At 40.8% G+C, this 13,302-nt stretch overlaps 1 protein-coding gene across 1 annotated transcript in view; it reads right to left on the minus strand.

The window, feature by feature from the left end:
* Window positions 1-13,302, minus strand: part of LOC135219150 (WD repeat-containing protein 17-like) — a 188,325-nt gene that overhangs the window by 137,938 nt on the left and 37,085 nt on the right. The window contains 1 exon segment of the mRNA XM_064255667.1: window positions 4,061-4,300. Within this exon segment, the coding sequence (XP_064111737.1) occupies window positions 4,061-4,300 (240 nt within the window).

The raw sequence follows: 13,302 nt of genomic DNA on the forward strand, positions 1-13,302 counted from the left end.
AATTTCTCAAATGCAAACAAACATCAAGGAGAAACCAGGAAGAATCCTAGGTTCTCTCCAGTTTGCCTCAGTGACAGACATCCTCCTGAAAGCAAGGCTGAAAGATATAAATGAGTTTGGCGATCGAGAGCAAACGCCAAATCTCGGGACAAGTTGTCAGTAATCCCACAGATCCTTCGCAATCAGCTCCGTCCATGGACAAAAGTGAAGAACCTTGCCAAATTAGTACCCCGCCTTCAATATCCCCAGGGCTTCCAGTGTTTAACCAGTTCACACGGATGCCTCCCTGTCCGGATGGGGGATATTCTCAATTCAAGCAGTTCAGGGGACTTGGTCAGTTCAGTTCCATTAGCCAGCCTTCACAAACGTCCTGGAAGATCAATGGTGCGTGTGTTTCTTATACCCTGAAAGAGACTCCTTTCCCCGAAGAAGTCTCATCTAAGACTAGTTTTGGACAGTGCAGTGGTAGTACATTGCATCAACAGAGGAGGGTCCAAATCCAAACACGTGAATCATGTCATGATAGCCCATCTTTGCGCTAGCAAGACAAACACAGATGGCATCTGTCCGCACTCACCTGGCGGGGGTAAGAAACTGTGATAGCAGACGCTTTGTGTCCCCGTGTCAGTCCCGTCTGGAATCAGAATATGGTCTCTAGACGACGGGTCATTCCAGTGGATATGCCAGAGAGTCCCAGGTCTCCAAGTGGATCTCTTCGCCTAACAAGCGAACCACAAGCTCCCTTGCTATGTGGCCCCCAACCTGGACCCTCTGGCTTATGCCACGGACGCCCTGTCGTTAGATTGGAATCAGTGGAGGAAAATTTATGTTTTTTCCTCCAGTGAATCTTCTTTTGAAGGTCTTGAGCATGCTGAGGACTTTTTCAAGGGACTAGTGGCACTGATTGCTCCAGACTGCCAAAAGCAACTGGTATCCTCTGCTTCTGGAATTGGGTCTCCGACCTCAACGGATTCCCAATCCGTCACAATCAGTACAAATGAGGACTTGTGTTCGCTTCCTCAGGAATTCTCCAGACCTAACTTTTATGGACTTCATGAAGTTTGCGGCTAACAAAGATGCTAACATTGATCCACAAAACATCCTCTTCCTAGAATCAGATAAAAGAGAGTCAACTATTAGACAATATGACTCAGCTGTTAAAAAATTAGCATCCTTCCTGAAAGAATCAACACCACAACCATGACAGTTAACTTAGCTATAATCCTTTTTCAGATCTTTGTTTGAAAAAGGCTTAGCAAGCTAGCACTATTACTACTCATAAATCGGCTTTGAAGAAAATCTTTCAGTTGGGTTTCCAGATAGACCTAACAGATTCTTACTTAACATATATTCCCAAAGCCTGTGCTAGACTTAGACCTTCTCAAAGGCCTACTGCAGTTTCATGGTTCTTAAATGATGTCCTCAAACTAGCCTCAGATACTGACAACTCGTCTTGCACATTCATAATGCTTCTTAGAAAGACGTTATTTTTATTAAGCCTGGCTTCAGGAGCCAGAATTTCAGAACTGTCGGCTCTATCCAGAGATGCGGGTCATGTGGAATTCCTCCCCTCAGGAGAAGTTCTACTTTCCCCGGATCGTAGCTTTTTAGCTAAAAATGAGGATCCCCTTGCAAGGTGGGCTCCTTGGAAAGTCATCCCACTTCCGCAAGATCCTTCTCTCTGCCCAGTATCAACTTTAAGAGCCTTTCTATCTCGTACATCCTCAAGATCCTCAGGTTCTCTCTTATGAGAGAAAAAGGTGGCACTTTATCAGTAAAAGGAATCAGACAACAGATCCTTTACTTCATTAAACAAGCCAATCCTGATTTCATTTCCAAAAGCACATGACATCAGAGGAGTAGCCACCTCAATTAATTACTTCAACATATGAACTTTGAGGATCTTAAAAGTATACTGGATGGAAATCACCGACAGTCTTTAAACGTCATTATCTAAAGTCCTCGGAATCTTTAAAATTTTCTGCAGTAGCAGCGGGAAACATTGTTTCTCTCCTGATACTGCATAGTAGTTGTAGTATAGATCCAGGTCTCCTTTCTACCTATCTCGTCCAACATGCCTCACCCTATTGCCATGCTACTCGGAATACTCTAGCCTTAGCCGCTAGAATCATATTGGTGGATTGTCCCTTAGTTTTTTTTGGAAAAGCTAGGGACATCCACGTTATGTACATATAATGTACTTCAGTGTTTCTACCATTATTTTTTTATGCTAGGGTAGAACACCAATGTGTTAGTATATTTTGTAAATATCTTGATTAAGTGAATCATTCTTTATTAGTTTTGCCATTACATTATTATGTGTTACTATGTCTAATATAAGTTAATTTTTAAGTACTTTATACTGATTGCTTTCTTTATCATACCATTGTATTAGGATAAGTTAGCTTTAAGTTACTTTGTTTGTATACTGTAATGTCCCTGATTTCACTTATTATATATCTCTTTTTTACCATTGGGTTTCATTTGTCCTTATTCCCATCTTGTCTGTTTCTCTGGTACAATTTCATAGGCCGACACGAGCTGAGCCCAGAAAAGGGATTTTGACGTAGGAAAAATCTATTTCTGGGTGATTGGCTCGTGTCGCCCTATGAAACCCACCCTGTTTTCTTTTTACCCACCCTGCAGGACAAGAAATGTTCATAGATTAAGGATGACCGCGGGTAGGGGCGCGCTGTCCGTGGCGTCGGTAGTAGTAGTAGTAGCGGCCGCATCACCCTTTAGTATCAGCTCTCTCTGGTGGGGATTTTATGTTGGAAGGTCTAAATGGTGAATGACTCGTGGTAGTGATCCCACTCGCCTATATTCTCATACCGACACTTCTTTTATAGAGTGAGCGAGTCAGTTTTACTGACATTTTCTTAATTTTGTTTTTCTCTGGTAATTTTAGATTAATTTTACCTAGAAATAATGATCTTAAGGATATTTCATAGGGCGACACGAGCCAATCACCCAGAAATAGATTTTTCCTACGTCAAAATCCCTTATTGATGCAATCAATAATAAAAGGAATAACATGAAAAAGAATCTTGCATTACGATTCACTTCACAATGAATAAGGGCTCGGAGCGAGCGCATTTGCGCCCTCGGTACCGAGCGCAAGGGTAAAAGGATCCATTCCCGATTATGAACGGAAACCTTGATCCATAATGAATTGATGCAATCAAAATATATATGAAAAATGAAAAAGAATACTGGTCGCGTTATTGCGATTTCACTTCATACAAAATAAAAAGGGGAAGGATCAATTCCCGGGAAATAGCGGAAACATTGATCCAAGTAAATAATGCAATCTCAATAAAATATGAAAATGAAAAAGAACTGCACTTGCGATTTCACTTCATTCAAATAAAAAGGGGAAAGGATCAATTTCCGGGTAAGAGCGGAAACTGATCCAAAATGAGATTGCTACAATCAAAATAAATATATGAAAATGAAAAAGAATACTGTACTTGCGAATCCACTTCTATACAAATAAGTTTTCGTGCCGAGCGCATTCGCTCGGCAACGAGCATACAGGTCAAAAAAATATAAATGAAAAGGGCACTTACTTACGATTTTCATCTACACATTTCCAACCAAAATATAAGCTCGGAGCGAGCGCTCTCCCGCCCTCGGCACCGAGCATACACAATACGAGGATCATTTCTGGGAAAAATGAATTCCCGCACTTACGCCCTTCAGTCCCGGCACTCGGGTAATCGGAGGGCGTGGAGAAACCAAGATCCTTTAATTCACAATTGAATTCAATGGAAATAAATATGAAATGATTGTACTTACAATTCAGTTTCACTAGATAAATAGAAAAAGAAAAACACAACCATGCGAAAGCAACGACGATGAAGCGGGCAGAGAGCGATGATACACGTCTACACGCCAGCAGGCCGAAAGCAAAAGTGATTTGTTTACCTCCCAGTCGCGCGCGCGCGCCTGTCGGACAAGCAGTTAACTACCGAACCCCTTCCTATTGTAAAAGGACCGAAGGTTTGTATGCCGTGTCGGAACAAACGCTATCCCCTTAGTATTCCAGCTTTGTACTTACCACCAGTAACAAACATTCCTGGAGCATCTGGTAACCAAGCAAGAGTGCTGATGCTGGCAGACATGTTAATGGAGTATTTTGTAATGATTCTCATGCTATTTACATCAACCAACCACAGTGCACCACCTCTGTATGCCACAAGGATGTAATCTGGGGAGCATGTGTCCCACTCCAATGTCACAAGATCATCACAGTCATCACCGCCCTCTGGATAAGCAGAATAGCGTAGCTTTCCACCCTCTTAAAACGAAAACGAGAACAATGCCTTCAGTAAACATTAGACACACCTGGACAAGGTAATGTTTAAATAACTTTTGGCTCTAGAAACACCCAGAGAGATTTATTACAATCTTATGAATATCTTTTTTTAAAGACTTTACATTATGATAATCCAGTCAGCAATCAAAATAATATACAATATCTAATTTGTTTTATTTCATCATCTTTATCAGAATAACTGTTCATAAATTTCCTAAATACTGTAATACTCCTTACACCTGATAATTTATAAAGCCTGTTTATAAAACCTGTGTATCTTCAAGAGACCACTACTATCTTTAAAATTGGATGTCTCATTAACCTGTGCTCAATCACAGAGTAAGATATCAAATGTAGTATACATTTCATTTTTGTGTCACTAAAATATTTCTGAAATAAATGAAATCCAAATGATTACCGTGCAAAGACGTTGTTCCCCCATGAGAAATTTGTAGGACTCAGAATACAAATAATAATAGAAATATGTATAAAAAATCATAAACACACTGAATCAAGCCAGTGCCATTCTGGTTTTGTCATCAGGATTACAGTAACTTTTTAATTCAATTTTAAATATGTGCTCACAGAAAAGGGTTTAATATGGTCTCATTAAACGGTTCAGAGTTATTAACAGACCGTCACTTTCATTTTAAGATCAAAGCTCTACAAGCAGAAAGCTGATTATTAGTGCGATGTGATCCCAATGCAATGGAAAAGCCAGGTACCCAGTAAAGTCATTTGTCACGCAGGCAGGCAGGGTAAAAAACAGAAAAGTAATGTCGACATACTAATTGCTAACCATTATAAAAACAATAACTAATTAATCATTCATAATATAAAAAAAAAACAGATAACGTTTGAAATTAATATACGACAATTTATATTTATCAGCAATTATTTTAGAATGTGCTTTTATTTTCAGATTTTTTATTTCTATGCCAAGGGTACCCAAGTGAACCAACAAGTAAGAAATAGAAAAAAACTAAAATAATTGGATTTATCTAGATAGTAATCTTTTATCAGAGGACATTATTATTATTATTATATTATTATTATTAATAAGGCTTAGTTTTTCCAGACCTCTGAAAAAACTAAGCCCTATTAATAATAATAATAATAATGTCCTCTGATAAAAGATTACTATCTAGATAAATCCAATTATTTTAGTTTTTTTCCATTTCTTACTTGTTGGTTCACTTGGGAACAACAATTACAATTGTGGTACTAAAAATCCTGCATAACGAAAACAACAGGAAATTATTCCGAATTCAAAGACTGGACATTTCTACTTTTCATTAACTAGCCAAAGACTAACAAGGATGACGGCTTGAATGATGAAGGCTATGAAACATTCTTCAATAAACTAATCTACAAGTTTTAAAGTTAGTTAATTTTTTAGGTATCTAAGCTTCTATAAATATACAATTAGTATCTCTCTACTTATAAATCTGCAATTCTAAATAACCATTGAACCACACAGGTGATTTATCTGTGCAAACTCCATGTGACCCCCAGCTGAAAAAATGGTAATGTTAAAATTCCATAAAAAAAATGTGTAGCTGAAAAAGTAAAAAAAAAAAAACTCATGACATACAGCATTCCAATAACGTGTATGCCTTACTCTATGATAACATTTTTTAATGCTCAGGAGTTTCTAGATTTCACTCCCCATGAAACAAAACTTGAGGCCATGGTAGTATTCAAGTTCTTAAAATAGTGAATGATCTGGATATTTTGAACAATTTATTGGAAAACAAGAGTCTTGAATATATACTACTGAGCCTGACACAATTAATAACAAAACAGGCACGTTCATTATACATACATTATGAACCTATCAAGTGGTCTTCAAATACTACTGTACAGTCTTACGACCCAATCTCCCCTAACTCCATTTCCTCTAGTTATCAAACTGGAATGGTTTGTAGAGACAATCGTATCCCAAATAAAATAATCTACACTTATAATTAATTCCTTAAAACTGCTGCAACTTACAATTGCTTACAACTTGGATATATGACGAAATACAGTTTTCAGAAATAGAAGGATTTCCCATTAAAATGTAACAGATGAAAATTAAAGAATGCTCATGCAAAACTTTAAATCCTGCCTTACCCCAGAATTTTTAAGATTCAAATGGTGAATAGCTACACAGTTGCTGTTAAATGTTCTTTATGCAGTTCCAAGAAATTGACACAGGTGCAGTGCTGCATATCAGAGAAGCTGGAAACAAACCATTCCGACTGGGCAAGAACAAGAGAACGGGATTGCAGTTACCTTCGCAGTAAAAATTACAACATAATTTTGTGTTGTTGGTGCCTGTTGTGTCAATAATTGTGGAAGCCCAGTGCGAGACACTAGCATCTGTGGCAGAGATATGGCTCTTTTGAAAAATAACAAAGCTGTCATTCTAAGACAGGACTCGAATCCAATACAATCCTGGAGATTTCATTTATGTCAGTCCTAGATAAGATATACAAAAATGGTTCAAAGAGTAAACTCCTTGAATATATGTGATAAATTGCATTACATATACGATATGTACCATGTGGTTTATGCTACACTAGTGAGTAAAAATTACAGTACAAGTTGTAAAACATGTTACCAAAGGAATACTAAATAAGTAGTACAAAAATGATTGAAGGAATGCAATATCAACCTTTGACATATTTGAATGTCAAATATGTATGTACGGCACTTAAATCTTACAATAACGTTATAACTGACTTGTACACTTCTAGTACGAGACTTGTAAAAATATTTTGATAGAATTGATTTGTTGCTTCAGCAAGATATGTATCCATTACACAGTGACAAAGATCAAGTCACATAGCTTTACAATTTATATTTATACTTCTGTAACTTTAATTGATGTATTTGAAGCAATTTGTCCCTAATGTTCATGATAATTTTGTCAAAAATGATATTGTTATGATACAATAAAGTTTCATACATACTTACCTGGCAGATATATACATAGCTATCGAGTCCGTCGTCCCGACAGAAATTCGAATTTCACGGACACGCTACAGGTAGGTCAGGTGATCTACCGGCCTGCCGCTGGGTGGCAGGACTAGGAACCATTCCCGTTTTCTAATCAGATTCTCTCTTCCACCTGTCTCCTGCGGGGAGGCTGGGTGGGTCTTCAATTGTATATATCTGCCAGGTAAGTATGTATGAAACTTTATTGTATCAAAACAATATCATTTTCATACATTCAACTTACCTGTCAGATATATACATAGCTAATCGATTGACACCCTTTGGTGGAGGGCAAGAGACAGCTAACTACTGACTAGACAAGTAAACAACATATGTTGTAGGTATTTATAGACCTTGGTTCCTCTGTGTTTCTAGACGAAGGGTCGACTTCCTAGCTATTGCATAGGAGTCTGCTTCGTCTCAAGAGCCTTAGCAAGATAGTGATCTGTGGCCAAGAGTTCTTGTGGGTCTACCGATGGGGTCTTATCCACTTACTCGGTCGAGCCTAATTGGCATTTGTCAATGGGTGCTAATCCGCTTATATGACAATATGCCTATGCCTATTGGCATAACTAAGGAGCGCAACACCGATCCCGATCACCTGTTCCTAACATGAGGGTTCGTGCTAGAATTGAAAAAGAGTTATCCCCCAAACTCCTTTCAAACCTCAATAAAATTCACTAAGTTAAAATAAATTCAACTCATATTAAAGGATCAGTGTCGGCTCCTTATCCCAGCAACGTATCCGCTGACACGTATAAACCAAGAGAGAAGGATCTCTCGTAGGTTAACTTGACGTCCTTCGTGTAATGAGCAGTCAACACATCGTTGCATCTCTCATATGTTAAAGCTAGTATGTCTTCCTGACATATTGTTACGAAAAGAACAAGAATTTGCAAAAGCTCGCACTTCATGAGCTTTTAAATTCTCAGCTGTTTGAAGGTATCATCAAGTCACTTATGAAGTGCTTTAGAGATCACCATTGTTTCAAAGAAGACTAGGACTTTCTTTGAACTGGATCTCATCTGGATGAAGCCTAGAGCCTGGCTTGCGCCTGGCTGGCGTTTTGCGCCTGGTTGGCCTGTTTGCCTGGCGCCTCGCGCCTGGCCGGTGCCTCGCACCTTGCCAGAGCCTTGCGCCTGTTTGGAGCCTCGCGCCTGGCGCGTGGCTGACTTCTCCCCACTTGCTGGAGCTTCGAGCTTGTAAGAGTCTCGAGGAAAACTGGCGATGTCCACATCGGACACTTTTTCCCGATTTGTTCGCCTCTAGCGCACTGCGCCAGGTTGGAGGCCCGCTCCTTCTCCTCATCAGACAATGACAGTGTTCATATTGACTGTCTTTCTCTGGCGTCTTCACGCCTGTTTTGGCATTTGGCGCCTGACTGGCGCTACATTGTCCGAAAGTCCTGAAGATCCACCATCGTTTATCAGGAGACTGGAGAAGGGTGGAAGAAATTCTTTCACTTTGAGCTTTTGGCCTTTCCAGCAAGGGGAGGTGATTTTAGTCAGCTACATCCAGTAGACGATAGGAAATCTAAAAGTCCGAGAGACAAGTCTTCCTCCTCCGAGGATCCTTATTGAATACTTCCGTTGCTAATGAGTTCTCCTCCTACATGTTGATGAGTTTTCTCGTTGCAGAAGCTTCCCTATCCTTGCCCGAAGGAAGGGAAGGAGCCTGGAAGTTTAGGGAGCATTCTGGGAAAGCTGAAATTGGTAGGACTCTGATTTCTAGCTCTTTAATGTATCTCATCTGAACCTTTTGGGAGGTAGTTTGAGCCCTCATCGCGTTCCCAAGACTCTGTCAGTAAACGTTTAAACCTTGTCTTCTTCTGTAGATGACAACGTCAATACATTACCCGGACAACGAAACCTTTATCTGAAAGCGTTGATCCAGGAATAAAAGGCTTTAGTTCTTTTGCCAAACATACTATGCTGGCCAGAACCCATTGCCGAGTCTTCATAAGAATTTGATTCCAGATTCTAAAGCCCAAAATTTCACTTGTCCTTTTGATCGTTTAGGACCAGGAGAAACATTTGATGAGGAGCAGTTCCATCTTGACGGAACACGGAATCTGAGGCCCAAATTAGGATCCCATTCTAAGTATAAGATCTCCTACTCTTATCGTATAGAGGTATTGTATAAGATCCCGAAGATCTTAATTCTCTACTATCTCTAATATTCTTTGTTGAGACAGAGTATATCTTTTTACTGTGTTCATTGATAGCATAAAATACCAAGGTGATTCTTCCCCCTGAAAGGGAAGAAAACCATTATGTGGTTCACAGAGGTATCGGAAGAGGACAGTTTCCCTTTCATCTAGCACGATCTGCAGCAACTCTATGTCTTTAACATATTTGAAGGAATTATCAAGCTTCCCTTGAAAAATCCTCTCATTCATATTTACTTCTGGTCAGTCTACACGCAGACAGACTCAGAGTGGATAGATTTTTCCAGGTCCAATATTTATAATAGATTCCGATAAAATCTCTACTCTCTTAGAAAAAACCTTCCGACACATGCTGAGAGAAGAACGTGACCTCTGTGAATCCAACCTTTTTATTGCCAAAATGATGCATTCATCTTCTTCTTTTAACGCCCATTTATCTTAATATCTGTTAAGAATATATATAACTAGGGCGGCGAAAAAAGAACTAAAGTTTATTCCCCTATTTAAATTAAAGATGGCGTATCTTGCTACTCTCTTGTTTCGAGGAAAGGAAGCAAACTATAAGAAGCTCGTTCATCTTCTACCTTGCGAAGAGGTCTGTGAATACTTTATGCAGGTTCTCACAACTGTCTCCAATAAATGTTAAACATACGTTAACAGTTATTATCGTCGATCAAGAAGGTTCTCACGGACGTGCAAAATCCCGCATCGAACGATCGTTACGTTCCGTGTCTGTTTCCAAATAGGTTAAATCGTGCTCTGCCGATTAAAATCCTTTATAATACCGTCACAATGTGGTAACAGCATTCATCTAGGAAACTCTTGTAAGGATAGTAGGAATTCTGTAATTAACCACGGTGTGTGCATAAGGCTTAACCATAACCGTTATCTTAAGGTGAATTTCTACTACATTCTTTCCTCGCGCCAGGCAGAGAGAGATCCTTAGCAAATGAATACGTACTATGTTATTCATGTTTGCCTAAAAATACCCCTCAATTCGTGGTTAAGTCCCTGATTGTAGGGGGAATATACGGTGAACCATTCGATCCCTTATTGGATAGAGAGATGTAACCAACCGCTCACTTGAACCGAGAACCGGATGGTAACTGAATTGGCGTTACAAATCCGTCTCGTTCACCTGCCTGGCTGCATTCATTCTGAGTTTGCCAGTTACTCCCTTCAATGAAGGGATATAATAAATTATTCTCGAGCCTAAGAAAGCTCTCAAAAATGCAAATTTAAGCCAAACAAACCTTTGTTATTACCGAAGCTGAGTAGGTATTGCCGAAACAAACCAAACCTTTTAATGCTAAGTCCTTTACTAGGAAAATCCTGTAAGGATATAGATAATTCCGTAGCGAACCAGAAAGGCAACTATGGTATGCGAATATGACTTGTCATTCAGTAGTCGTATACAATAAGTCTTCTACGACATTCTTTCCTCTCCGACATGCAGAGAAAGAATGGAAATCTTACTCTCTTCGTTCTTTTCGTCAATAAACCCGAATGAGTATTAGTCGAAAGAGATCGCAAATGACAAGCCCGAGGATCGAAGAGAATCTCTCCAGTTTTTTATTATCTTGGAGATAAGTCCGTAGTTTTACGCCTTTCTTATCTGGAAGAGCCTCTAATCAATGAATGAGAGCTCGTACGAATCTTGTTCAACTTCCAAACGATTGCCCCTCTTTCTGAAAATGGTTGGTTGCATTATTTTTTTTAGGAGGAGGATGATTTTAATATCCACATACTATTGAACTAATTCTCACAATTCTGCTCTATCTTCCATTCCTCAAGTTGGGAGAAGATTGAGCAACTGGAGGAGAGCGCTTCCTTTCGAAAGGTGAAGGGCTTTTAGCAGTACCGACTCTAACCTGACAAGGGCTACGGCAGCCTGTGCTACATCTTGAGTCCCTGCCAGGAAAAAAGCCGAACTTGCTCTTGCCTTTATGCATTAAGACTATCCTGACAAGGGCGACGGTCGCCTGTGTGACAACTCCCGTCCCCTATCAGGAGAAGCCTCGAATGTCTTTCCACCTTTCGCCTGGAGGGACTCTTGGCGGATGTCAGGCTCTTCTTGTAGGATAAAGAGCCTGGCGCTAAGCAGGAGTATCTTGCCTAGAATACTCCTTGGCGCTTGGGAGGAGTCTCGCGATCCGGAATACTCCTCGTGCTCGGAATACTCCTGGCGCCTGGCAGGAGTATCGCGTTCCGAATACTCCTGGCGCCTGGGAGGAGTATCGTGCTCGGAATACTCCTGGCGCCGCAGAAGTATCGCTTTCCTAGGAGGAGTATCGTGATCGGAATACTCCTGGCGCCTGGTAGGAGTATCACGTTCCGAATACTCCTGGCGCCTGGGAGGAGTATCGTGCTCGGAATACTCCTGGCGCCTGGCAGAATATCGCTTTCCTAGGAGGAGTATCATGATCGGAATACTCCTGGCGCCTGGTAGGAGTATCACGTTCCGAATACTCCTGGCGCCTGGAGAGTATCGTGCTCGGAATACTCTGGTGCCTGGCAGGAGTATCGCGTTCCGAATACTCCTGCGCCTGGGAGGAGTATCGTGATCGAACCAGCAATACTCTGGATCCTAGCAGACGTATCGCGCTTGTAAAGTTTTTCTTGTGCGGAAGGTTCCGCGCGCCTGGAAAGTTCCGCGTTCGGAATGTTCCGCTTATCCGGAAAAAGATTTCCGCTTGGAAAGTTTCCGAGCGTCTGTGAAAGGCGATTCCTCGCCTGGAAAGTTCTGTACGTCTGGAAGTTTCCGCTTGTGCGGAAGGTTCCGAGTTATTGTCAAATTCCGCTTATGTGAAATGTTCTGCACATTTGGAAAATATTCCTTCTTGGAAAATTCCAAGAGCCTGGAAGGCATTTCAAATCTGGAATCTTCCGCCTTCTGGAAGGTTCCGCTTGTGCGGAAGGATCCGTGTGCGGAAGGTTTCCGATCTCTTGTACACTTGTTCTTGCTTAGAATTCGACAATACTTCCATTTTCGTCCATAGCCCTCCCTTTCTTCTGAATGAGAAGGACTTCCATTTCCGATGAAGATCCTGGTTCATAGTGCTTCAGGAGATTTGCGCCTCTATTCAGGTTCTTCAGGTGCTTTGCGCCTCGTTTCAGGCGCTTTGCGCCTTGTTTCAGACACTTTAGGCGCATTGAGCCTCGTTACCGGAGCTTCATGCCCGAGGAGCTAGAAGCTTAAAAGTTATATATATATGTGTTAATCACTAAACGAGATCCATATAATTCATTCGATCAACAAATATTCTTTATTATCTAATTCGTTATTCTCAGAATAGATATATTTTCATATACACGTACCGATGAGGAATTTATTGAAATAACTATTTCAAACCCCCATGGGATAGAGCCCCCCCCCCCCCCCCCGTCCAGCTGTACGGGGGACGAACCCGGATAGGGCAATGCCTCTACCGCAACTGTTATCGAATGATGTCTTCCTTTCTCCGTCTCTTCTGAGGTTCCGATAGCCAGACGAGATTATCTTGCATCTTCATTTAACTACGCCGTTTGAATGTTTCTTCTCCTTATTCGTCAAGACGATAATAATAAGGGAACACATTGAATTAGGATGCCTTTCCAATGGCTATCCCTGGCAGTCTGGGGACGTCCTACAGAACCTGCCGAGGGGACACCTGATCGGTGGGGATTCTCCATAACCTCCGTACGGCTTTCGACTTTCCTTCTCCTCCGGGCCAGGAGCTTGGAAGAGGTCTAGGCCTGGGAGCGAGACAGAGCCGATCAGACGCACCCTCTATTGCAATGGGGAACACTATAATCACTTCTTACCTTATAATAGCTCGTATCTTGAGCTACATTC

This window comes from Macrobrachium nipponense, chromosome 19 (assembly GCF_015104395.2).
Source record: "Macrobrachium nipponense isolate FS-2020 chromosome 19, ASM1510439v2, whole genome shotgun sequence".
Taxonomy (NCBI): domain Eukaryota; kingdom Metazoa; phylum Arthropoda; class Malacostraca; order Decapoda; family Palaemonidae; genus Macrobrachium; species Macrobrachium nipponense.